Genomic DNA, 26,964 nt, shown 5'->3' with positions numbered 1-26,964 from the left:
GTCAGGGACTCTTTGCAATTTGAAAACCAACTATTGTATCTGGTACAATATTACTTTTTGGGAGTAAAAAGAGGGAGGAATCAATCCTTGAATCTCTTAAGCTGACTGGCAACAGCTCCCTGATTGGTCGAGCTGCTGCGTTAGAAACCCGAAAGGAGATGAAATAGAGTCATAGATTCATACAGCATAGAAACAGACCTTTCCGTCCAACTTGTTCATGCTGACCAAGTATTCCAAATGAAACTGGTCCTATTTGTCTGCATTTGGCCCATATACCTCTTTAGCTCTTTTATCCAGGTACCTGTCAAATATATTTTAAATGCTGCATCTGTACCTGCACCTACCACTTCCTCATTCCACATACAAACAATCCTCTGCATGAAAACATTGCCCCTCAGGCCCCTTTTAAATCTTTCTCCTCTCACCTTAAAATTATGCCCTCTAGTTTCAAACTTCCTTACCCTAGGGAAAAGACCTACAACATTCATCTTATTTGAGCCCCTCATGATCTTACAAACTCATACAAAGTCATCCCTCTACCTCCTACATACCAGCTTCAGCTTATCCAGCCTCTCTTTGTAACTCAAGCCCTCCATTCCTGGTAACATCCTTGTAAATCTTTTCCGCACCTTCTCCAATTTAATTATATCCCATCTATATCAGGGTGACCAGAACTGTACACAGTACTCCAAAAATGGCCTCACCAGCATCTCAACTCCTAAACTCAATGGTCTGAGCAATGAGGGCAAATGTGCTAAATGCCTTCTTTACCACTCTGTCGACATGTGATGCGACTTTCAAAGAACTATTCCTGTACCCTAGGTGTCTCTGTTCTACAACACTCCACAGGGGCCCTACCATTAACTGTGTTAGTCCTGTCCCAAATTCAACAAGAAATAAAAAAATTAAATAGAATACATGCACAATTGAAGGTTTGCCTAAGTGAGGTAGTTTGAGGCATGTTCAGAAGCAATAGTGTGTTGGTGGTAGTTCTATACTTTCTTATGCATTTTGAGGGTGTCAAGGGTTTTTTGCGAGCACTTGGGCGGGACGTTTGAAAGCCACAGTTCCACATTTGCAGAGCCACCTCAAGTTTACAAACAAAGCAGAGATGTTTCAGTTCAGGACTTCCTTAGACACAGTGGGCCCCTTGATAAAAACTTCCTTATCAGGCAAAGCGTTGATGGAACCGGCAAATTTGGGGTTTGTCCTAGCAGCTGTCAATCAGGCCTGAGACTTTTGTCAGTGAGTGTAATTCAGCTGAGAATCCCAGAAATGAGAAGTCTTGGTCAGCATTATTGAAGATTAACACAGACTAGCTGATTTATGTAAACGTGCAGAGATGTTCTAAATAACCCACAACATGATGTTCCCAGATTTATTTACATTAAAGCAAGGACTGATTTTCCAACAGACAGCAGTGTAGATGCCAGGCTGGTCACAACATGCGACGCGGAGCGGGTAAACAGGTCTTGATGCCAGGCTGGGACTTGGTTTGAGCCCATCAGTGATTTAGGCCAAAAGCTGGCCGCCTCACCCAAAAAGAAACCCACGGCAGATGAGAAAAAGGCCATTTTGAAGTGTGCAAGGAAAGATCGCAGGCAAAATGATTGTGTGGTGTGGGGTGTTCAGTTTTTTTGTTGTGGCAGAACGGACACCCTCACAATTTTTAAATGTGAGATCACCTTTTTAAATGAAGTCATGCAGGGTCAGCTCAGAGTGAAAGAGACTATAGCAAACTGAATAAGGTAAGGTAGATGGCTTAGAAGTCACATACCCACTTTGCCAAAGTGAATCTTATTGGTTCTACAAGACAAGATGATCAGATGGACCAGAATCATTGATCGAGGATGCAGAAAGACAAGAATATTAACACTAAATTCTTTCTTGATTCAGACGATTTATTATACTTTGGAATAACACTGGACACTTTTGACTATAAAAAGTCAAGTTTCAGGGTCTGAGGGGAGAGGCATCCCCATTCTGATGAAGGTCATTGTGAAACAATGTTTACCTAATTTTGAAGTTATTAAAGAAGCTATTTATCTATTACAGAATGAGAACAGACCTTTGTTGAGTTGACAAACATACGTCCAAACAAGTTTTCTACAGTGATAGTAGGAACTGCAGATGCTGGAGAATCCGAGATAACAAGGTGGAGAGCTGGATGAACACAGCAGGCGAAGGGCCTGTACTGTACTGTGCTGTAATGTTCTATGTTTTATGTTCTATGGACTGTTAATCCAGAGACGCAGATAATGTTCTGGGGACACAGGTTCGAATCCTGGCACGGCAGATGGTGGAATTTGAATTCAATAAAATATCTGAAATTAAGAACCGAATGATGACCTTGAATCTACTGTCGATTGTTGGGGAAAATCTCATCTGGTTCATTAATGTCTTTTGGGGAAGGAAACTGCCATCCTTACTTGGTCCAGCCTACATGTGACTCCAGACCCTCAGCAATGTGGTTGACTCATAACTGCCCTCTCAGCAATTTGGGATGGGCCATAAATGCTGCCTAGCCAGTGCGCTCTCATCCCATGAATGAAAAAAGGAAAAAAAAGTTAACTGTTTCAGTGAATAATGTTCAGAAAGTACATGGGGTTGAAATCTTGAAAAATACTTGGGGAATCGTGTAGTAGATTAGATGGAGCTTGATGGTGGCCATTGTGTAAACAGACCTCTGGGGTAGGAAGTGTTGTCAATGTGACATCAGAGGTCATATGTTGGAGTTCCAGTAAGATGTTGGACCCTACATAAAAGGGAGCTTCCAGTTATATGATGGTGCAATAATAAATATTCATTAATTGTTAGAAAGAAGTCTTGCCTAAGCTTTGTATCAACACTTGGAGGGCCTATACGAGAATGTGATTAAACACCTCCCTCCCCTCACTGATTGGAAAGAAAGGGAGACATTCACCCACACTTTCTTTCTGCACACACGCACGCGCACACGCACCCAAACACACACACGCACACGCACACACACGCACGCGCACACACACGCACGCGCACACACACGCACGCGCACACACACGCACGCGCACACACACGCACGCGCACACACACATGCACACTCTCCCTTTTTTTGTGAAGATGAGTCACACTTTTGGCTATTACCATCCTCGGGATCACTTTTGTCCCTGACTTCTCCTCCCAGTTTTCTTTCTTTCCCTTTGTCCTCTAAGAAATCAAGAGCCTGGATTTTAAGCAGGTACTGATTGCCTCCATCCCTCTCAGTGGGGATCCAGCAGGATTGACTGTCTACCTCTATTTAGAAACTGCCCAAGTTTCATTCCATTCAAGTCACTGGAATGAGAATCAACAGGTTCTGTAACGATCTGCCCTACTAGGTTATTAGCAGGCAAACAAGGTGACAAAATATCTATCATACATTGTTTCTTTGCTTTTCTAAAAATAACGTTTTGAATACATGGTCTTTCATTTGGCTGGGACTGTTACCCTGCTGTATGACTTTATGACTCTATGGCAACAAGGAACGGTCAATAAATGGCAGTCCAGTCAGTGAAGCCCATGTCCCATGAGTGAATTTCTTTACCTGTGGTACTAGCCGAGCCACATTTCACCTTTAATTAATGTCAGTCCCTTTGTTGGCAAACAAACAATCCTGAGGCAGGGGCTACATATTTATACGATTTTCTGTTGCCACGTAAGACAGAGTTATCTGAGAATCTCCCTTGTCCGTCATTGCCTGTCAGAGCTCCCACATACACATTAAATCTTTCTTTCACCTCTACATTATGCTCCCAGCTGATAAAATATTTAAACAGTGTTAAATGACCACAATCTCTAATCGCAACCTCACCCTCCCTGTCATCAAATTCTCTCCCAGATTTTAACTATAGATACTGCATTCCTGATTGTAAACATGCAGCTGTGATCGAACACAGTCCCATTTTTTGTTGTATCAAAACCAGAAATTGCTGGTGAAACTCAACAGGTCTGGCAGCATTCTGTGGGGAAAAAGCATAGTTAAATGTTTTTAGTCTGGTGACTCTTCGTCAGAACTGAAGCACTGGAGATCTGATGAAGTGTCACCTCACCTGAAAAGTTAATTCTGTTTCTGTGAGTTTCACTGGCAATTTCCAGTATTGTTTCAGATCTCCATCATCCCTTGTTTTATGTGATCACGCTGGATGAAGACTACCACACACTTAACATCCTATTTCATTGTGAAGTTACAACCAGAAAAAGAAAAGATTGCATTTATGTAGCACCAATCACAACTGCAGAATGTTCTAAGCGCTATATACATAAATAAACACTTTACAAAGTACAATCGCTGCTGTAATGTAGGAAATGTCTATTTTTACATAACTGTCTCCCCCAAAAAACCCCCAACATATTAATGGCCAGCCAATTTGTTTTTAGTTGAGGGGTAAGAATTGGTTGGGAGAGTGGGAGAAGTTCTACCTGTAGGATTTTTGCCTTCCAGCTGACAAAGGCCTGAATTTGAAATATTGCGCCTCCACCTCCCTCAAGGATGCACATCACCAGACGAAGTTTGAAATAACTCCACAGAAGCCAGTATCCTGTCAACGCGTCACCCTTCATTTACGTGGGGAAATTCCTTGACTCTGATCCAGTTTTCTCTCAGAGTGAACAGAACCTCTGACATTTCTGTTTATATCTGTCAGCCAGGGCTCCCTGATTGGACTAGGTTAATAACCCCAATCAGGGAAGTCATATTCTATGAGGCCCACCTCGCTGACCTCGTTACAATCACCAGAGTTGAACCTATAAACTTTAGGCTCAGATGCACTGATTAAAAGCTGAAAACAACTAAACCACTTTCAATAACATAGCTTTTAGGTGTCTTGAAATGGCTCTTTCTTGTTTGAACATTTTGCAGAAACACCAATTCTTGGACGGTCATTCATTCTAGACATAGAGTGAAAGGATAAGGAGACACATTTATCTGGAATATGACTGAAAGCAGCCTTGATCCCACACTTAGTCATACCCAATTGGCTAAGCAGCTTTCTCAATAATACACACAGAAGAAGATGGAAACATGCAGAAAAGAATTAGAAGTCACATGACACCAGGTTGCGGTCCAACAGGGTTATTTTAAATCACAAGCTTAACAAGCACAGCTCCTTCATCACTTAATGAAGGAGCAGCGCTACAAAAGCTTGTGATTTCAAATAAACATGTTAGATTATAAACTGGTATCTTGTGACTTCTGAGTTTGTCCACGCCAGTCCAACACTAGTACCTCCACATAGTGGCTTCTGTGGAAGGGGAGAGAGAGAGAGAGAGAGAGAGAGAGAGAGAGAGAGAGAGAGAGAGAGAGACAGAGAGAGAGAGAGACAAAGTTAACATATATAGTTTGTTAGCCTTTCTCTTTCTCGCTCCTCACAGATACTGCCAGACCTGTTCAGAACTTGCAGCACCTTCTGTTTCAATTTCAGTTTTGCGGCATCCACAGTATTTCCCATTAGCTTTCTCAGCACCCACTCACTGAGGACACAGAATCTTCTTTCGCAAGATCTTCCTTTCTGTCTAATCTTACCTGTCCCATCTTCTTTAAACAGAGAAGAAACGGTTTCAGCAAATCTTTTTCTTTGCTTTTTCTTGCTTCCTCCTGGGCAAGACTGGTCACATCAAAAGACAGTGTTAAATAGCTGCAGTTGTTAGCAATATCTATAGAAGTCAACTCCTCCCTATGACTGGAAAAGCTAGCACACTTCATACCAATCTAATTAGCTCCGATGGTAGCTGCAATACCGCTGAGTCACAAGGTTGTGTGTACAAGCCTTACCACAGGTCATAGGAGTGTACAATCTAGATCCGTACGTGACTGCTATTTTAACAGAGATGCTGCCTTACAGAGGATACAGGACACCAGAGATTGATTTAACTTCACTGAAACATCCAGGAAGACATTTATAAAATCCCTCACATTTTTCTCAGTCAACCTGTTAAGAGATGCTCTTTGGAGGAGATGGGGCCTGAACCACTGCACCACCAGAACACTTCCCAAGCAGCTTTGAAACTCTCAAAAGAGACTTGGATGCATAAATGCGATGGAACGCTCCCCACTTGCCTGGATGAGCGCAGATCCAACCACTTTCACGAACCTGACACTATCTAGGACAAAGTGGCCCACTTGCTTGATACTGCATTCACCACCATCAGCATTCCTGCTATCAACATTGAGACAGGGTGGTTAAGAAAGTGTTGAGCATATTTGCCTTCATTGCTCAGGCCTTTGAGAAAAGGAGTTAGGATGTTATGTTGAAGTTGTACAGGACGTTGGTGAGGCCTCTTTTTGGAGTCCAGTTCTGGTTGCCCTGTTCTAGGAAGGATATTATTAAACTGGAGAGGCTTCACAAGGGATTTACCAGCATGTTGCTGGGAATGGAAGGTCTGGCTTATAAGGAGAGGCTGTATAGGCTGGGACTGTTTTCACTGAAGCCTAGGAAGTTGAGACGTGACCTTATGGAGGTTTATAAAATAACGAGGAGTTATGAATGGCAGGTGTCTTTTCTGTAGGATGGGGGATTTCAACACCAGGGGGCGCATTTTTATGGTGTGAGGAGAAAGATTTTAAAAAGACACAAAGGGCAGTTTTTTTTAAACACAGAGAGTGGTTTGTATGGAATGAACTTCCAAAGGAAGTGGTGGAATCAGGTACAGATGTAACATTTAAAATATATTTTGATAAGTACATGAAAAAGAAAGGTTTGGAGGGATATGGGCCAAGCGCAGATCAGTGGGACTAGTTTAGTTTGGGCTAATGTTCGGCATGGACTAGTTGGACCAAATGATCTATTTCCATGCTGTATGACTATAACAAGGCACAGTGGATAGCAGCGTGTACCATCCACAAGTTGCACCATAAACACTCATCAAGACTCCTTTCAAACCTGTGACCATTATCACCTAAAAGAGCAGCAAATGCACAGGAACACCCACCACTATGCAGGATTTCCCCATGTGCAACATGTTATCTTGACTATATCACTGTTCTTGTCCACTGTCACTGGGTCAATATCCTGGGGCTCCCTTCCTAACAGTACTGTTTGTGAATCTAAGCTTCCTGGACCACAACAGTTCTAGAAGGCAGCTTACCACCATTTTCCCCTGAATAATGAGGGATAGGCAATAAACACTGGGCTGATTCACTCATCCGGTGAATAAATAAAAAATAAAACTGAAGCAGAAATTTTTGCAGGGCTATTGAAAAATGCAGGAGAGCAAGACTAATTGGATAGCTCTTTTAAAGAGCTAGCACAGACATAGAAGGGCTGAATGTGCTCCTCTGTGCTGAATCATTCCAAGACTTTGCTTTCTTATGTGGCTGACTGGAGGCAGCTTGACTGCAGATTGTTCTGAGAAACAGCGATGACTGCCCTAATGTAACTGATTGACTACAGAGCATGGCGGGACTTCTTCAGGACAAGAAAGGTGTTACATAAACGCAAGATCTCCATACCAGTTAAGTTTACAAGTAGATCGCCTGAGATTCCAGAAGGGGCCATTTGTGAAGGAGCGTTACAGAGACAAAACCAGATTAGCTGCTCCTTCATCACATCAGTATTTTGGTCACACACTGACTCCCCATGAGCAAAAAGCCTCAGGACATCTGTCAAGGTTATTAAAAAAATAAAATCATTCCCAAGACTTAAGTGTCAAAGGCAAGGCCAATGTGTGTTGTTCATCCTTTGTGAAAGTGGAACTGACTTGAATCACTCCCTGTGGCCAACAGTCCATCAAGATAAGGGTGGTATCTGCAAGGCTTCTTGATTTGTGCGCCCTCTGGCACCCCTGCAGGTCAGTCCTGGGAAACACATGTCCAGGTGTTAAAGAAGTCCAGGATTTTGACCCGGTGAAAATGAAGGAACAGTGATATATATTTCCAAATCACAATGGCATGGGCCTTGGAGGACAACTTGCAGGTGGGTGCTGTCCTGTTGCGCTTTCCCTCTACAGGTTGCAGGTTTGGAAGACACGGTCCAATAATCTGGGTTTTTTTTAAGAAAGGCTAATCTGAAGTGGCCACGTAGTCACTGTCAATTGTTCACACTGAATAAATGCAAGGAGAATTTTTAGATCATCATCATCATCATCATTATCATCATTATCATAGAATCGCTACTGTGTGGAAACAGGCCCTCCAGCCCAACAAGTCCACACCAACCCTCAGAGCATCCCACCCAGACCCTTCCCCCTGTAACCCACCTAATCTACGCATCCCTGAACACTACGGGCAACTTAGCATGGCCAATCCACCTAGCCTGCATGTCTTTGGACTGTGGGAGGAAATTGGAGCACCTGGAGGTTGGGATGTTTCTTCAGGGACTCGATGAGTTGAATGGTCTGATTTCAGACCGTAGGGATTCTATGAAGTTAGTGGTTCAGAAAGGGTTAATATATTAAACTGCATCTGTACCTCAACCAATAGCGTGATGACATATCCAGAGATCTGTCAATAGGCTTAGCAACAATGTCTATAAAGCTAACATGATATGTACCACTCTATTTTCATTCAGACCCCTCCTACTCTCCCTACCCCTCCCTTTACTGTTTCATGTAAGCATTGCCCTAATCAGGCTTTGCTTGTTAATATTTCACTAGCCACATTGCTGTTTTCATCGAATCATAGAAGAGTTACAGAATTCTTACAGTGTGGAAACAGGCCACTCGGCCCATCAAGTTCACTTTGACCCTCCGAAGAGCACCCCACCCAGACCCACCCCTTATCCTATTCCTGCATTTCCTACCCCTGGACACTAGGGGCAATTTATCATGGACAATCCACCCTAACCTGCACATCTCTGGACTGTGGGAGGAAACTGGAACACCTGGAGGAAACCCATACACACACACACACACACACACACACACACACACACAGGGAGAATGTGCAAAACTCCACACAGACATTTGCCCTAACGCTGTGAGGCAGCAGTGCTAACCACTGAGCCAATGTGCCACCCCTGGTGGTGGAAAAGATATTTTGCACAATTGTGTCTTTTTACTCTGACACTACACATACACACAGCTAGGGGCGATTGGGGATAGTATAAGCACTATTGCTGGGACCCTTTGGGTGCAGCGATAGTGTGGAAGAATTAATTAAAATAAAGAAGAAAAACAAAATAAGGTAACATGTACCTGATGCTACAATACAATAAACTTCATCTTGTTTAAGACAATATCCTCTCCTCACTTGTGGTTTTCCTCTACCACTTCAAACCAAGGAGCCCCTTGGAGCCAGTTCAAGAAAGAGGACGGTCACTTCAAAGTACCCAATACAAGCTGGCATCACAGCCATACAGTGTAAGGCTCGTTTAGTAGATCATTACAGACTTTACTAAATAAATTCTACTTTCTAAACATACCAAATAATTCTCAGTTTATTACATTTTCACACCATGCAATATTTTATACACTTCAATGAAAATTCGTTCATGCCTTTCTGTTTTGCAGTTGTGAATTTTCTCCGATTACTTAGAGTGGCAGAATGTTCAGTCACACAGACAGAAATTCCCTCTCCCCTAATATGTTACGACCGCAAATGTTTTATGGATTGGAGGCGGGGGAGAATGCCCAGTATTACCCCATGATCCTGTCACAAGGAGGTACATGCTGGAAGTGAGGCTAAAACACCACGGTTCTCCATGTGGATAGCAGGTTTCCACGCCATGCTTCTGAATCGAGTGAAAGGTAGTCAGTCATTCTGCTGCTTGTACCCATGAGTTTTATGCCCTGATTAAATTATCTGGTACCCCCCACTCCCTTACAGCTTGTCTAAAATAATCTGAGGAGCAGACTTGATTGGCCAGATGGAGCAGCAGACAACCGCAAAAGCTGAGGTGCGAATGTTAAGGAAGTGAAGGAAAATCAGGCTCAGTTTTCCCTTCCATGCTGTGACCCCTGGAAGAATGTTGGCTCTCAACCAGATCTGACCTATCTCCTGCACTTCAACCCTCACCCCATCTTTTCCCTCCCACACAAGTGATACAGTTTCCCTTGTCCTTAATTACCATCCCAGTAGCACCCACATCCAGGGGATCACCAGTCAACATTTCCGCCACTTCCAGTGGGATGCCACCACCAGACATATGTCCCCCTCCCGCGGGACTGTTCCCTCTGTGACACCCTGGCCCACGCTTCCTTCACTCCAAACACCCCCACAGCACCTTCCCTTGCAACTGCCGAAGATGTAACACCTTCCCATTTTTCTTCTCAGTATCCAAGGGCCGAAACATATCTTCCAGGTGAAGCAACACTACCTGCACTTCGCAGAATCCAGGCTACTGCATTCCCTGCTCACAATGTGTTCTCCTCTACATTGGGGAAACAAGGCAAAAACTGGGTGACTGCTTCACAAAACATCTCCATTCTGCCTGAAAAAATGACCCTGAGCATTCAGTTAACGAACCTGCTACTTTAACATACCACCCTGTTCCCTGGCCAACATCTGTCTCAGGCCCGCTGTAGCATTCCAGTGAAGTTTAGCACAAGCTGGAAGACCACCTCATTTTCTGCTTGGGGAACCTCTGGACTCAATATCGAGTCCAATCATTTTAGGGTGTGTGCTCTCCCACGTTCTAGCCCCGCATTCCACACACCAGGTCTTGTTATCACACAGCCTGCTATTACACAGTACCTATTGTTAGCCACTAACGTTCTCCATTAACAGCTATTCACTCACTAAGCCAGATCTTTGTCCATTCCTTAGCCGGTCCTACTGCTCTTCTCTCTCTTTGAGCCCTACCTCTACCTATTGTTTACTCTTTACCCCCTCCCTCCATCCTATCTTCTGCATTTGACCAACATTTTCCAAGGCTCTCTGAACCCTCTCCCCATCCCCCTCTCTGATGAAGGCTCTAGGCCCAAAACGTCAGCTTTTGTGCTCCTAAGATGCTGCTTGGCCTGCTGTGTTCATCCAGCCTCACACTTTGTTATCGGAGATGCTTAAGCTGTTGAGTTTTACCCCAGTTGTAAGGATTTTGGTGACACAGTGGCCCTACTGCCTCAGAGCACCACAGACTCAGGTTTGATTCCAGCCTTTGGTGACTGTCTGTGTGCCCTACTATGTTGTAACTCTACCTCTGTCGAAGACTTCCTCTGGCAGCTCATTCCACATACAAATCACTTGTGTGATCCATCAGGTCCCTTTTAAAATCTTTCTCCTCTCATCTTAAAAAAAAAATGCCCTTTAGTCTTGAAGTCCCCCACCATACGTAATAGACACTTGCCATTCACCTTGTCTATACCCCTCATGATTTTATAAATCTCTGTAAAGGTCATCCCACAGCCTCCTATGGTCCTGGAAAAAGTGTCACCCTACCAATCCTCTCATGATAACTCAAACCTTTCATTCCTGGCAAAATCCTGTTAAATCTTTCTTTGGTTGTTTACAATAAGTACAATAGTGACTACACCCAGTCAGCACTTGCAAAACTCACTGCACCATGTCCAATATTAGCTGCAATTTCACAATTGGACAATAGTTGGTGGATAATCCTTGGTGTGGAAAGAATTGTGCTGATAACAAATCTAGGCTTGTCACTCAGACTCTGCGTGGCTCTTGTAAATGTATTGGTATTAGATATAAAGTACAGTGCTCTACTATGTACAGATAGAAAGAGCGTGAAGGGGTGGTATGGTGGCTCAGTAACTAGCATTGCTGCCTCACAGCACCAGGAACCCAGGCTTCATCCACCCTCCGGAGACTATCTGTGTGGAGCTCACACATTCTCCCTTTGGCTGCATGGGTTTCCTCTGGGTTCTCCAAATTCCTTTCACAGTTCAAATGTTAGTTGGACTAGCCATGGAACATGCAGGCACGGGTCTAATTGAAATGTTGTTTGGAGGGTTGATGTGGAGTCGATGGGCCAAATGGCCTGCTTCTACACTGTAGGGATTCAGCACACTGCACCTGTATTAACTCAACAAAACAAGTGACAGCTATTTTCTGCTTTAGTTCTCAGGCAAAGCCAGAGCTCTTGTGGTGCAGTGGCAGTGTCCCTAACTCTAAGATAGGAGGTCTGGGGTTCAGGTTCCACCTACTCCAGTGATACAATGTAATGTCTCTGAAATGGTTGATCAGAAAAGAACATGAGTTCTTTCAGTGGAGTGGTAGTATCCTTACATCTAGGCCAGAAGGCCCAGACTCAAACCCTACCTGCTCCAGAGATGTGCAATAGCATCTCTGTTTCCACACTGTAGGGAATCTAATCTAATCAAAAAACAAAATCAGAAAATATGAGGGCAATGCCTTGACTAACGAGAACCAACCTGCCTGGTTTAAAATTTAAACAAAGGCTGGTAGTTACCAATCACCACAAATTGATGCATTTGTCTTGGCAATGCCTCTACCTATAGTACATTAGCTCACCAATCAGCACTTTCCCCTCAAACAGAATAAAGCCAGCTTTCGCCTCAAATTGATATCCTTGCAAAATATTGTGCAAGTTCAAGGAAAAACACTTTGAGAAAACAGTTCTTGACAATGATACTCAAATTCTTTACAACCAAATGATTCTATTGCTGTTGGAGAAATGCAGCAGCAGCAGAGAAAGAGGAGGGAAATAGTATTGCATCCAGGATGGCCTTTCTTTGATGACTTGCTGAGTTTCTCTAGCACTTTAGGACTAATGTCAGTTATACCGCAACATCAATAAAACATAGACTTATACTCAATATTGTGAGTCAAGTTAACAATTGAAATATTATTTTGCAAACGGGAGCTTGTTAAAATTCCAGTTGTGTTCTCCAGATAGCTGTTTGCGTGGTAACTTTTACTCCAACTGAAGAAAAACGTTAGCAGTGTGACTGAATGTGAATCAGCAGACTGTGGAGCAGGTTTGTTCTGTGTTGGTGTATTTTTACATCAGATATAAAACTTCACACTACATATTGCTCCAAATAAATTCAAACACCACACTTTTACACTTTCTTCTCCTAGGCTCTATCTTTCTTTAAGTCCCTCCCCCAATTTAACTTTCAACCCTTTTGAAAATCCAAAATTTAGTATCCGCAATTGTCACTTCTATTTCTGGTCAGATCTTATGTTTAATATTGTCAATATCACCTATGCATGGACCCTACCTCCCATTCTAGACTTTTAAGATCTGTTGGTAATGAGGGTCAAAAGTTTGTAGATTTAAAGGCAACTTTTAAAATAATGGATCAACAAGCATGTGAGGGATAGCTAGAAGTGAACTTAGGCAGTTTTTGCAGTGAGATGGAATTGTATTCTAATCACTCCACTTTCTGACATTGGACCATGGGCTGGAATGAATGGGGTGGGGGGGGGGGGGGGTGTCAAGACATTAGGATTGGACAAATTAAATCTTCCCACTAGTGTTGGCCTCTCAAATGTACACATGGTGCCTGTGAAATGCTGACTCCCACGTTTTAAACCAAGTTTAGCCCTACAGCTATTTTCAATTTTCAAATCCAATAAAACAAACTTGCAAGCAAATAATAGCAGAAGTTTACATTAAAGGTAATTATTAACATTGCACAGAATAAAAGTTTTAGCATCATATTTTTGTTAGCTAAGTTTTGTATACATTTCTTTCACAGGATTTGAGTTTCACAGACAGCTGGTATCTGCCCATCCTCAATTGTCTTTGACTGGAGTGTCTCGGTCAACTATTTAAGTTACAACTAGTTGAGAGTTAACCAAATTGCTGTGGGCCTGGTTTCACTCATAGGCCAGGCTAGCATCTTTCTGCCCTCAGGAAACGACTGGGATTGTTTTTACAAAAACTGATACTAGATATTATGGCCACTTTCAGGTGCATAGTTCTCTGAAAGTGGAGTGCCAGGTAGACAGGGCAGTGAAGGCAGCTTTCGGCACACTGGCCTTCCATCAGTCAGGGCATTGAATATAAAAGTTGGGATGCTATGTTGCAGTTGTACAGGACTTTGGTGATGCCGTGCTTGGAGTATTGTGTTCGGTTTCTGTCATCATTCTACAGGAAGGATGTTACTAAACTGGAAAGAGTACAGAAGACTTTTACAAGGATGTCGGCAGGACCCAAGGAGTTGTGTCATAGGGAGAGGTTGGACAGCTGGGACTTGTTTTCTTAACAGCGTCAGAGACTCCAGAGGGATCTCACAGTAGTGTATGAGATCACGAGGGGGTCTGGATAGGGCAAATGCAGCAAGTCTTTGTCCCAGGGTTTGGGAATCAAGGACTAGAAGGCATCTGTTTAAAGTAAGAGGGGAAAGAATACATGGGGACCTTAAGAGCAACATTTTTTTAATACAAACGTTTAAGAGACACATGGACATGTACATCAATAGCAAAATTTTAGAAGGATTTGGACCAAGTGCAGGGAAATGGGGTTAGCATGAATTGAAATTTTTGTCAGCGTTGTCCAGTTTGGGCCAAAGGGCCCGTCTCTGTTCTGTTGGCCCTATGACTAGGATTGTGACTAGTTTTATATTTCAGATTTGTGCCCAGAGCATTAGACTGGGTCTTTGGATCACCGGCCCCTCACTTATTTTGCATCCTGAAAGGGATTTCTATACAAGTCTTTAGAAAGTCCAAAATCAGTCCATAACTACAGTAAATCTGCTTCATCTGAGTCCATGACTCAGCTTTTGATGCACATAGGCAAATTCTTAAGCAGCAACAAAATTCAACATCTGTGGGCAAATGTGCAATTTTTAAACCTATTTTTAAACAAGCTCCACACTCATGAATTTCCTTATTTGCTGTGGATTCTGAAATGGAGAAGCACACAAAATAATGGCACATAGTTAAATTTAAAAACAAAATTCCGTAAATCCAGAATAGTTGCTTGATACCTGAAGTCAGGCTGACAGCATCTGCGGAGAGAGCAGATCTAAAGTTCGGAGTCCAACATGACTATTCGTCAGACTTGAAACAGCTTTTATTCTGTTGACAAAATGGAACAGAAGGTGTGGTCTCCCAGAGCAAAAAAACACAAGGGGAGTACAAACAATAGTAGAGGATAGATACAACTTACGAATAGGTGCTAATAGCAAAAAAATAGGTTAGCTCAGTTGAGAGCAAACCCATGCAAATAATACATGGTGGTGGCGTGATCAAAACAAGGATAGCATTCATGATCTGAAGTTGTTGGGCTTAAACGTTGCCATTCTTTACCTATCCTTGCTCTTTAGAACAGCTCTGTGCATAAAACTGAGCCTAACCTCCCATTTCAATACACTATCTTGCTCACATTGCCAGCCAAAATCCACTGCAATATTCCAGCAAAGCTCCACAAGCTGGAAGAACAGCTCCTCATTTTTCACTTATGTAAGTTACCGCTTGCAGGACTCAACATTGAAGAGTCATATTTGACTCAAAACGTTAATGGTTTTGTTCGTTAAAAAAAAAAATGGTATCAGGCAGTTTCCCCAGTATTCAAAATATTGGTTTTTACTTATCAAAACCCCATGTTGACTATACATTTCTAAGCCAGGTTTCCTGTGTCCCAGCGTGGATTCTAATTGGCCAAATAATGAAATCAGTGACTGGATTAGAATTATTTGCACAATTCTTTTGCAATTCTTAAGCAATGATATGATGATTGCAGATCTCCTGTTCTCTGGTGCATCACCTGTATCTAGCAAGGATTGAAAAATGATTCTCAGAGCAGATCATTTCCTTTTCAGTCTCCTATAATGGCTCGGGATACAATCTTTCCAATTTCTTCAAGGCTGTCACTTTTGCTAATCCTTCCTTGTGCATAATGCATATTGTACTTAATATGTAACTTGTACATCTGATAGACCCTACTCGTTGCTTATCTTCATGCTCTTAAGATATTCAAAATGCTCATTTTCCTTGATCTTGCCTCCCAATACATTCTCAACGTTTCATAATTTCCTACTGTATATTTCCTCTGCTTTATTTCAACATTTCTACAGTACACATTTCTAGGACTGCCATAAGCTTTCCATTTTAGCATGCTTCTACAGAACCAGAGAACCGATTGAACTAGATGGCACTGGAACAGTATGTAGTGTTTGGGCCGTTTGGAGTTTGTCCATGCCATGGTGGCATTATTCTCTCTATGTACTTTGTCTTTTCTTCAACTTAAAGGCTGGAACAGTTTTGGCAGAGTGGTGGCATGGACCAGGTCTCCCAGCAGCACAGTGCCCAGACCCTGGACTACTTGGCAGCAGTAGGCCCAGATAGGACACTTGGTGGTGAAAACAGCAGAGCTGGGGGTCTCCTGAGGCATTAGCATCATTGTTACTGATCACAGAGAGAGCTCCTTGAGCACCAAAACACTTTGCAGTGCTTGAGACTCCAATTTTAACATAGCCTGAACTCTTAAAAAAATTACTTAGGTGGGTGCAATCTATACCAATTTGTGAAGGTAGTTGAGAAGAATACAGGAGTCACACAACAGAAGCTATGGCAAGAAAATTACTAATTTGGGGTGGTGGGGTAGGGGGCTATTGTAAGGTGATACAGAAGTTGTGTAATGTAATTATTTTAAATAGGGTACAAGTGATATTATTAATGAAGATTTTTTCCATTATTCAACTCAAGTTTGTTTACAAAGTAAATAGAAATGGAACACAAATTTTTAGCTTGAGCCTGAAGGAAAACTAGATGACAACTTTATGAAGGGGGTTGATAGAATGCAATGAAAACAGAACAAATGGATCCCGTACTCCACTATTTAATAAAACCACAGTAAAGTTCTAGCTACAATACCAGCTTCCTGCCCACTCTTCAAATCCTTCAATTCAGAATGCCTTAAAACACGTTCAAATGATGGAACATCCACAATTCTTTGTAGTAGATTCACAACCATTGAATGACCACGTTGAGCATAAAACAGCAGTTGATACCAGTTGGATTGAAGTGACTAGTTTCTACACAGGAGACAATGGGAAAACCCTCGATGCAAGTTGGTAAAAAAGAAAAAAAAACGCCAAATGACTATATAGCTACTAAAGCAAACATTGCAAAATTTGAAAATAGATAACTTATATTGTGCAATTTCCCCCAGTGTATGTAGTTTCAAAATGGGAAAGGCTCTGCAACGTTTCCTTATAAATCTTTCAGCAAGCCATGTAGAAAATTGCTTCTCCATTGATGTTACCATCAACATGTCACTTTAAAAGGAGAGCTGCAAATTTTACTACCCAACTAATCTTACCCCAGTGTAGAAATTTAGCACCCAGTAAATCTATCATTTTGAAACCTTTGCTATCTTCCGAGTGTGGCTTCTTGTGGTACTGCCTTAAGAATGGCATGATGAGAAGTTCAAAGCCCATGCAGGAGAAACAAAGTACATACTGAGATCAGTTTTCCATTTTGCATCAATGCTGTTTAAATGAAGAGGCTGTACAAATTGTCATGACCCTTTTAAAAATAATATGCCGCTGCATTATTTGCTCCCCACTCCAAGTGACAATTCTACATTCAGCACTACTGTGAACCCTATACATCAGCCGTGTTTAATTTGCCTAAATTACTTCAGTAACAGTAAATAAGTTCATTGTATAGTGAAATTTGAGCTGCAGAAGAGATATTAAATTTTACATGCTGCAGCATGTAGTGAAAACACTAAGCAGCAGTAGAGATTAGGGACCATTCTTCACTTTCCCCATAGTGCCACCCCAGGTACGCAGGTAGAACAAATTCCCAGTAAAATTAGTTAAGAAGTAAACTTTGACAACATGCTTCAAAAGAGCAGAGACCCTTCTGCTTAAATGGAGAAACAAAAAAAAGCAATAAAAATGAATAAATTCCAAGTCAACTGTTGCAAAAGAGGTGTCATAACCTTGAGATTTAAAGCTTTTCTAACAGTATGCAGCCAGAACCTGCTGACTATGGTGCTTTGCCCTGAGAATACAAAAGGAATCCAGATGGATCAGGTTTGCAGAGGTCTTCTGGATGAACTGAACCCTGTACATCTGGAACTGGGCATTGGCCCCCAAATTCCAGACCCTACCTTAGAATCCAGAGCTCCAAAATCTGGTCTCCCTACTTGCTCTTCAAATGAAGATGTACAAGTTTCCTGCATCGGCTGTTGCTACATGCTTTCCGTTTCCTCACTTCTGTTTGTTGCTTGGATATGCCTTGGAAAATGATCCTACTTTCTGGTGGTGGTGATCCTCAGTGAAGAGGTCTCCAGATGGGGATTCTTCCCCTTTTTCATCAAGAATCTGGGATAGTGTTGGATGCAGCGGCCCAATGCAATAAAGTTAGTTCCCTGGCACTGGTGAGCATAACGTTTTTGTGGTCTACGGGAAAAGGTTTTCCACATTTAAGTTAAGCTGCTCGCATTTGTAGCCTTTTAAAAGAGGATTTTTGCTGCACTTTAGCCTCAGGTTCCTAAGTTATGGCACCCTGTGCAGAGTGAGCAGTTTGGAGCGCCTCCGTGTAGACTGGGCCAAAGTGGCCATCAACAGGTTCAGGCAGCAGGCCACGTAACTTGACTGTCTGCTGTTCTTCTGTGGTTGTCTGTGCTTTGTATTGACAGCTTTAAAAATACCTTTAGAGACCAGTGGGCATTGCCAGGTTGGGTGCATCACTGCCCTGGATGACAGTTTGATTTGATTTTGATAATTCTTTGTAAACCAATTGTTTTAGCACCCCAGTAGGGGTGGTTTCACTTGAGTGTCTGGAAACATACATAAAAAAAAACAGGCAAGCTCCAAACCTCCACCAATTACACACAAACCCAGGTTCCACAAGATCAAAAACCAGTCCAACACTGCCCAATTCAGGGATCTTCAATTAATAGTTTAACCCACAGTTATGGAGTTTGATTTTAGGTTAACAAAATTACAAAAATTAATAGAGATAAGAAATTCCTGACTTTAATGCAATTTGAAGAAACAGGCAACTACATAATTTTCACTTTTTTAAATTTTTATACAGAAATAGTACAATAAACTCACTGTATCTGCCACTGATGGAATTAGCAAGTTGGGGCAGAAGATCAAAGTTATGGCAGCTTCAAAACAGGAGAAACTTGCAGTTGAGCCAATGGACAATTTCAATAAAGTTTTGGAAACGGACAGAGAACACGTGTGAGCCACACTAGAAAATTTCTAGGAAAACCTTCCAACAAAAGCACAAAGTTTGGCTGATTACATTTGTTTAGAGAACCTGAGTTTTAATTCATGGTCAGGGGAGTGGAATGGGACTCCGACAGCAGTACAGGATTTCAGCTTTAGTACGTACAGTCCTTCGGGTTACACAATTTTTAGCGTTAACTAGGCACATTTCAAAGAGAAACCATTACTTATTACTTCTGGGCATCCCACACACAAATCATATTTTGATTTTAAAATATTCCATTAGGGCAATGACTTATGACAACAGTAAGGTAGTTCACACCATCTCAAATTGCTAATTAGAATTCTAAGAAACACGCATGAATTACAATATGGATGGTCACAGAACAGCAGTATTTGCAACTGTCATCTGTAAAGAGTAGTAATGACAGACCTGTCAAGTAATTTAAAACAGGATAAAACCCGAAGACTGCATTGCAAGAGTTAATGTATTTCCAGCAATGTCTACAGTGCACTTGCTTGAATGCACCTTTCTGCAACTTTTTCTGAAACGAAGTTTGCTCCAAAATGCCAATGGAATATTATTGGTCAGGTGTCTGCAATGACCCAGCTATCATCCTTCAAACAAACAAAGGCAGTGCTTCACATTAAATTTACCCATTACTTCAGCCTCTAACACAAGGTAGAATTTGTAGCAATTCAAAATTTCATGAAGGTATCATTTTTTCTGAGACTATTCAGTGTAGCCAAGGATGAGTAATTTGCTGGTCTTTCCATTCACTCAAGCTTGATGAAATGAGAGAGTTGGTGGTGGCAAGGGGCAAGAAACTAAATAGCTCTCAAGCTTCCCTATATATTTTCTCCCTTCCAAGTATAACAACTCACTGCTGTTCAACGACATAATTTGGACTTGGGATTTGAAATCGTGTCAGGTGAGGGATGGGCATAAACCTTCTGCCTCACTATTCATGCACAATATTGCTTTTCTTCTACTTCCTTCACATTTAGTTTAGAATAATTCATCAATTCATAAAAAAGAGACAGACTTGTGTCAAAACTTATAACTGGAAAACCAAGTCAGTGCACAGAAAGGTCCCTGCACAGCATTGACACATTGCCTTCTAATGGCATTTAACACATGACCAAATGACCTTTTAAGTCACAGTAGACCACGATCTGGCCAGAACTCAGTTGAATTGCGGCCCCCATGTGAAACTTCATGGTCAAAGGAATAATTATACACCAAATATGGCTTTGATCTTTGGCATTCACTGGTTTTCTTCATTGAAGACAAGACAGCCTCCATTCAGTTAGAATCCACAATTATTCCCAGCTACGAAGAGTACTGCTACAAAGTCCTTCATGGTCTACACAGTGAAAGATAAGCCGGAAGTTTTAATGGACTGCTCATCCGTTTTTTTTGAGTCTTCATTGAGGTGTTCCACTAGGACTGAAAGATATCAAATCCTGAAGAGATACTTGAAGTGGAAGCATATGTCTGTCGCCTGTCCCAACCATTGTTTCAAAGGGGCTCATACAATTTTCTGCAGGTTGCTTAAAAAAAAATAAAGAATGGTTAAACTTTGATCAACTTACATTCATTAAATAAGTTTAAAAACATGGTCAAAATTGGATGACTAGAGAAGTTCATGGCCTTAAAAGTTTTAAAAACAGAAGAGATTTGCGGTCAAAATCCAACTGTAGAAGTACTTGGGAGAATCTCATTCAGATGCAGAGAGAGTGGTAAGAATTCTCAGTAACATTTTCCAGGCTCAAGTTTAAAATTGTAACCTGGATAAGTTACTCAATCACGCAACGGTCGCCAAGGCACTCTGTGCAGCCAGAAAAAAAAAAATTAGGATGACAACGAATGGTGGGAGGAACATTAACAGTATGTTAGAGGGCAGACGAATATTCAGGCCTTGAGCTACTTCTGCAACTCAACTAGGTCATGGCTGATCTGTATCTTAATTCCATTTATCCACCTGTGTTCACTAACACTCCAAATCTCCCACTCAATAAAATTTATGCCTCCTTTCTCTGGATTCCTCTAGCAGAGGATACATTTTATTTCCAGGAGAATAGAACTCGAGACTAAAACTGACCTCTTAATAGAAATGGGCCAAAAAGAGGAAAGAGAATGAAGTCAGACATAATGCTGCATGTTCCAGAGCTGTAGCGAGTAAAAGGAGTAATCCATGGCTGCAAGTCAAAAGGAAATTCTGGAAATCAAAGGGATCAAATAGGGAATAGTGGGGAGAAAATGTATTGTTTAAGGATGAATATGTACAGGCTAAATTATGATAAATGAGAAGTTGTGAAAATTGTCTATGCACCAACATTTCACGGCAAGATTATAGGTTTTAAAGAGGGAAGAGCTTTCAAAGGATGGAAAATAGCAACAATCCAGGCCAGACTTCTACTTGATAGTCTATCGCAAATGACTTGTAGAGGTGTGAAAGTAAAAATCACTGCTGACATTTTTCTTACCACATTATGGAGAACAGCTCCTGCAACCAACAGGTCATTAACTGAACCAAAGGATGGAGTTTGCGTGACTGAAATCGAAGAGGGACTCACAGCTAAGGAAGAGGACAAAGTAAACAAGAACATCAGGGACAATATAAACCAAAGATAAATACCTTGCAACTCCTGCATCCTACCAGGTACAGATAAAATGTGACCCTGACAGCAATAGTACTCAGTTTATTAGATTAATGGCATTTGTTTTGTCATCAATTGGAGCTGTAGTAGGTTTTTGCCTGTCTGCTTCTTAGACAAAGGACCATCTGGAGAGATGAATTTGCACATTAGACAGTAGTTGAATTCTGTACAAACTTGAGTCATTATGACAAAATGAGTCATTAAACTCTTTGCAACTTTAAGTTAAATATTAAAATCCATTCTGGTTAAATCAATTGCAATCCCTTCGCCACCTTATATCATGAAGCACTTGGTTGAACAATCACCTAAGACGACATTCAGAACTGGCTACATGTCATTGAGCCTAATGTTGCAAAAGAGCTAAATTAAAGCTAATGAGATAGATCTGACAAGTTCACTGAAGCACAGCAGGTTAATGAACTTAGATATTGAGGGGTCAGTGTTCACATCAGCCAGTGCTGAAAAAGTTCATGTTTCTTACAACAGAGAAGTCAATACAGCATTACATTAGGATTTAATTAGCATTCACATACTGACAGTATAAAAGAATGAAAAACTCAAATTTTAAAGACAGACTCAAGTGAATTAAAAGATCGCAAAAGATAGCTTCAATAGTCACTACATAAATTCTTCTGGGTACTGTCTAGGTCTAACCATCTTTACATTGCTTCAACAACCTTTTATCAAAAAAATCAAAAATACTTACTGGCGATTGCACTTAGTGCCATTCACAAATCCTCTGATGCTGAACCAGTAAGAGCCACTATGTAGCAAGACAGACAGCATTCATGCTTGGGCTGATCAGTGGTAAACAATGTCAGAGAATGATAGCCTCCAATGACAACATTTAAGTATCCTCTTTTGGCACTACCATTCCTGAAATCCATTGTCAGTAACTTTTTGGGAGGGTCACCACTGACCAGAAACTTAACTAACCTCGTAATACAATACTCTGGCCCCAGGAATAAGAGACCAACTGAAAACTCTGCACAAGTCAGCAATGTGACAGAACTCACCAGTTGTGCAATGAATGCAGTTTCAGCACAAAATTCAACATCATCCAGAGCAAGGAGTTGCTTAACCATTACCCTGTCCAGTACCTTATATACCACATGGAGAAGTGATGGTGTGTGGTAATGTTACTGGACTAGTAATTCAGAATCTAGGTTAATATTCTGGGGGCATGGGTTTGAATCTCACCTTGGCAGATAATGCAATTTTAATTCAGTTAAAAACCTAGTGTAATGGTGACCATGTAACAAGGTTCACTGTCATTAATCCCATCCAATTTACTAATACCCTTAATATCTGGTTAACATGCAACTCTAGATCCAAAGCAATGTGGTTGTTTCTCAACTGTCTGACAGGCATTAGATGTTGGTCTAGACACTACAGTCAATTGAACAAAATTTCACTCCCTTCGTAGATTGGCTGCAAAGCATACTATAAGATTCAGGTGATTTTAAAAAGCATGTCCACACAGCAGCAAGGTCCTGATGGCAGAAAATAACCTAGAATAAAAGGTCATTCACATCAGAACAGAGAAACTACTATGCAGGTATATACTCTTACACACCAATGACTCAAGAACCTTCAACAGTATAACCAATGAAGTTGATGAACATAACCTGCGAACTCACCAGCGAACCCAACACCAGAGGGATCTTCTAGATAAACAGATACATCCTGAAAAGGTGGATCTAAGGAGTGTGTTTGTTTCTAAAAACACTGTGCCAAGCCTTGAACAGCACCTTCGAACCCAACAACTCTACTACCTAGAAGGACAAGGGAAGTAAGTGCATAGGAATACCACCTATAAACTCCAAGTAACACACCAGCTTGACTAGGCATTATATTTGGCATTCCTTCACTGTCACTGGGTCAAAACCCAGAAATCCCTGGTGCACTTTCACCAAGTGGACTGCAGTAGCTCATGGTGGTTCACAACTATCTTTAACTGAGAATTAGGGATGAAGTCAAATATCAGACTTCCCAAAATTCTATGAACAAAAGGTACAAACAAACAACTGGTATTTCAAACTGTTCCATGTCATCTTTAGAAAAATGAAGACAGTCAGGTCTGTTCTGTTAAGAACCAACTGATCAAGGGACAAACGTTGCAGTTTGAACTTATTCAAAAAATGGTACAACCAAGTTATCTGGGTCATATACGTTGAAGGTGCACTAGGGCCTGCCAAGGTATAACAAGACTACATTACTTCCTTTACTTAAATTAGAAAGCTGTACAATGGCATTCAGTTGCTAGGCACAAATTACCAGAGTTGCATGAAGACCATGAAGGCATCATAGTTCAAACAATCCAAGCTAATGAAGCAGGTCCTCAGAGGCCTTCAGCCAACAAATGAGTTTCCACAAAAGGCCAAGGTGGATGTAAACTGGGCAGAACTTGTTGGCTATGGCACCTCATCTACCAACTGAAGGTACTGAAACTTGAGCCACTCAAGTAATTGCACAATACCTGAGAGCATCCACAACTATAGTATGGGCAGTTAATATTTTTGGTTCTGGCTTTACTACAGACTACAGATAAATGGAAATATAAACTAAAAAAAAGCAAGTCTGGAATGCTTTACTGCAGAGAAAGTGCTTCCTTTTTTAAAACAAAGCAAAAAAGGGGAACTATGTGGGTGTCCCTTTGCTGGAACTGGATTTGCTATCTTGTCCCCTTAATTCCATTTGCCAGCATTTGGCCCATATCACTCTAAACCCTTCCTATTCATATTCTACCCAAGTGCTTTTTAAATGTTGTAATTGCAACACTCCTCCAATTTCATTGGCAGTTCATTCCATGCGCACACACCACCCTCCGTGGAAAATGTTGTCCCTCCGTCCCTTTTAAATCTTTTCCCTCTCATCTTGAATCTATACCCCCCTGGATTGACTCTCCCACCTGGGAAGATCTTGTCTGCCTACCCCATCCACGACCCTCATGATTTTATAAACCTTTAAAAAGTCATCCCCTTAGCCTCTGACACTCCACGGAAAAATAACCCCAGCCTATTCAACCTCTCCTTATAGCTCAAAACCTCCAAACCTGGCAACATCCTTGAAAAGTTTCAGAAAAGATTTACAAGTTCCACAACATCCTTCCTATAATAGGGAGACCAGAATCTCTCAGTATTCCAAAAGTGGCCTAACCAATGTCCCGTACAGCTGCAACATGACCTCCCAACTCCTATTGTTAACACACTGACTGTTAGAAGGCAAGCATATCTATAACACCTTCTTCACTATCCTATCTACCTGAGACTCTGCTTTCAAGGGACTATCAATCTGCACTCCAAGATATTTGTTCAGCAACACTCCGCAGGACCTTACCATTAAGTACACAAGTCCTGCACTAATTTACCTCTCCAAAATGCAGCACCTCACATTTACCACATCTGCCCACGGCCCATCTGATCAAGATCCCATTGTACTCCGAGGTACACTACAACTCCAACTTTAATGGCATCTGCAAACTTACTAGCCCTATGTTGTGTTCACATCCAAATCATTTACATAAATGACAAAAAGCAGTGGAACCCAGCTCCAATCTTTGTGGCACATTACTGGTCACGGGACTCCAGTCTGAAAAGTAACTCCCAACCACCACCCTCTGTGTTCTAACTTTGAGCCAATCCTGTATTCAAATTGTGAATGGTGTGTGTTTTGGGATTTAAAAGAGGGTGTCGCTTTGAATTGTACAGCCTGTTTTGCTATGCAAGAGAATAAGCTTCTGTTTATAGTTCAATGATGAAATCTGCACAAACTTCTATTATTGCAGAAAGCAGTCAGGTCATCATACATCCTAGGGATCAAGTTGGTCACACAAGTTATATTGGAATTACAAATAAATCTTGAAATGTTAATCTCAGAAGACAGATTCTGCAAAATATTTTGTCCTATCAGTTCTAGCTAGATTTGAATTTAAATCCGATGCAGTCAGCTTATGCATATTAGGAGTGAGAGGGTAGCTAGGAAAGAGGAAGTCCACTCATCGCTGGGATCTCTGTTGCTTTGGGAAGTTGCATGGAGAAATGGCAGAGTTTTCCAGCAGATCGTGCAACAATTTCACTTACCTAAAATGTTAGACTGTTGAAGCACCTCTTGTGGAATTGATTGGGCACCAGTTGAAGATTGCTGACTCACTGGACTCTTCATTTCCACATCATCATAACCCAGTGGAGATGACGAAAGCTCTGATATCCCATTATAGCATGAGGAATTTTTGGTGCAAATGGATGTAGCATCACATCCATCATGGATTGGAGATTTTAGCACCTCTGGTAGAGTGGAGACAGAGCTTCTGGGCTGGAGATATTTTGCAAAGTCTAATGAAGTGTTTACCTAGGGAGCACAAAAATAACTAAGTGCTTGAATCTTCCTTAAATAATTAATCCCTCCCAGACACTGGGAAGCCTCCATAACTAGTATTAAGAACAGACCATGGTAACAAAAGCTGCATGAAGTGGCTTCATTTCCATCCCTTTTCTGAAAGTAGAGAATGATTTTACCTAACCAAAACCATGAAGTTCAGGCTCTGAAAAGTAACATACCCTTGCTCAACAAGATTAAAGATATATGGTCAAAACATCTACACACAACGTTCATATTCAAAATCTGGTTCCCAAATCCCTCTTCCAGGCCGACCCTGATGTAATTAGCAATCCATTTGCCTGGTTCAATAGCTAACTGTAGCTAATTATTCCATTCAGCAAAAGACCTTCTGTATCAACTCTTGATAACCTCAACCAAGGGAAGAGCAACTTATTTCCAGCCCTCTAATGCCAAATTTTCAGTAAGTGGCACTGTGCAGATCCTCCATAAATCCAGTTATTAGTGTTGATCATCTTTGAGATGGATTATAATGTGAACATTTCAAGATTAGTCATGAAATAGTCAAGAGATTGATCTTACTTCTTCATGTCCCTTCTGGAGGAGAGTGTCTTGTGCCGTGCTGAAGGAGAGGAAACACTTATTAGAAAATCACACAAGCGGAGAAGTTATGCATTGAACAGGTGGCACGTTTACTCCTTAGGCAGATTTCATTTCTTAATTTTCAAATACTTTAAACTGCTGGGTTCTCTCTACACAGCTGATAAGTTGAGAGATGTAAAGACAATTCTGCTCTCTGCCTCTCAGGACAGCATTTAAAATAAGTGCTATTACACATACATTCGAACACCTCAACCCAAAATTAAATGTTAAAAATTTAAGGAATCTATAATTAGAGACTTGGAAACAATATGATAACTATAACCTAATAGGTCAATTTACAAGGCTGGA

General features: G+C 41.4%; 2 protein-coding genes and 1 non-coding gene across 3 annotated transcripts in view; all 3 read right to left on the bottom strand.

Annotated features, from left to right (window-relative positions):
- LOC125447058 (casein kinase I) overlaps positions 1 to 5,619 on the bottom strand; it is an 85,178-nt gene extending 79,559 nt beyond the window's left edge. Inside the window, exon 1 of the mRNA XM_048521131.2 lies at positions 5,540 to 5,619. Coding sequence (XP_048377088.1) covers positions 5,540 to 5,548 — 9 coding nt within the window. The 5' untranslated portion in view covers positions 5,549 to 5,619. The remainder of the gene's footprint in view (positions 1 to 5,539) is intronic.
- Positions 5,620 to 18,788: 13,169 nt separating this feature from the next.
- dlgap5 (discs, large (Drosophila) homolog-associated protein 5) overlaps positions 18,789 to 26,964 on the bottom strand; it is a 72,184-nt gene continuing 64,008 nt past the window's right edge. The window contains exons 17-20 of the mRNA XM_059640655.1: positions 26,596 to 26,635; positions 25,758 to 26,025; positions 21,502 to 21,593; positions 18,789 to 20,565 (exon numbers count right to left, since the gene is read on the bottom strand). Of these exons, the coding sequence (XP_059496638.1) occupies positions 20,440 to 20,565; positions 21,502 to 21,593; positions 25,758 to 26,025; positions 26,596 to 26,635 (526 nt within the window). The 3' untranslated portion in view covers positions 18,789 to 20,439. The remainder of the gene's footprint in view (positions 20,566 to 21,501; positions 21,594 to 25,757; positions 26,026 to 26,595; positions 26,636 to 26,964) is intronic.
- LOC125447337 (small nucleolar RNA SNORA53) lies at positions 23,146 to 23,389 on the bottom strand. Its single transcript, XR_007246544.2, has one exon. It is a non-coding gene; the product is annotated as a small nucleolar RNA SNORA53 (small nucleolar RNA).

The sequence above is a fragment of the Stegostoma tigrinum genome, chromosome 38 (assembly GCF_030684315.1).
Source record: "Stegostoma tigrinum isolate sSteTig4 chromosome 38, sSteTig4.hap1, whole genome shotgun sequence".
NCBI classification, from domain to species: Eukaryota; Metazoa; Chordata; class Chondrichthyes; order Orectolobiformes; family Stegostomatidae; genus Stegostoma; species Stegostoma tigrinum.
Note: the sequence above shows the minus strand (reverse complement) of the source record. Positions and strands in the feature narration are given on the sequence as shown.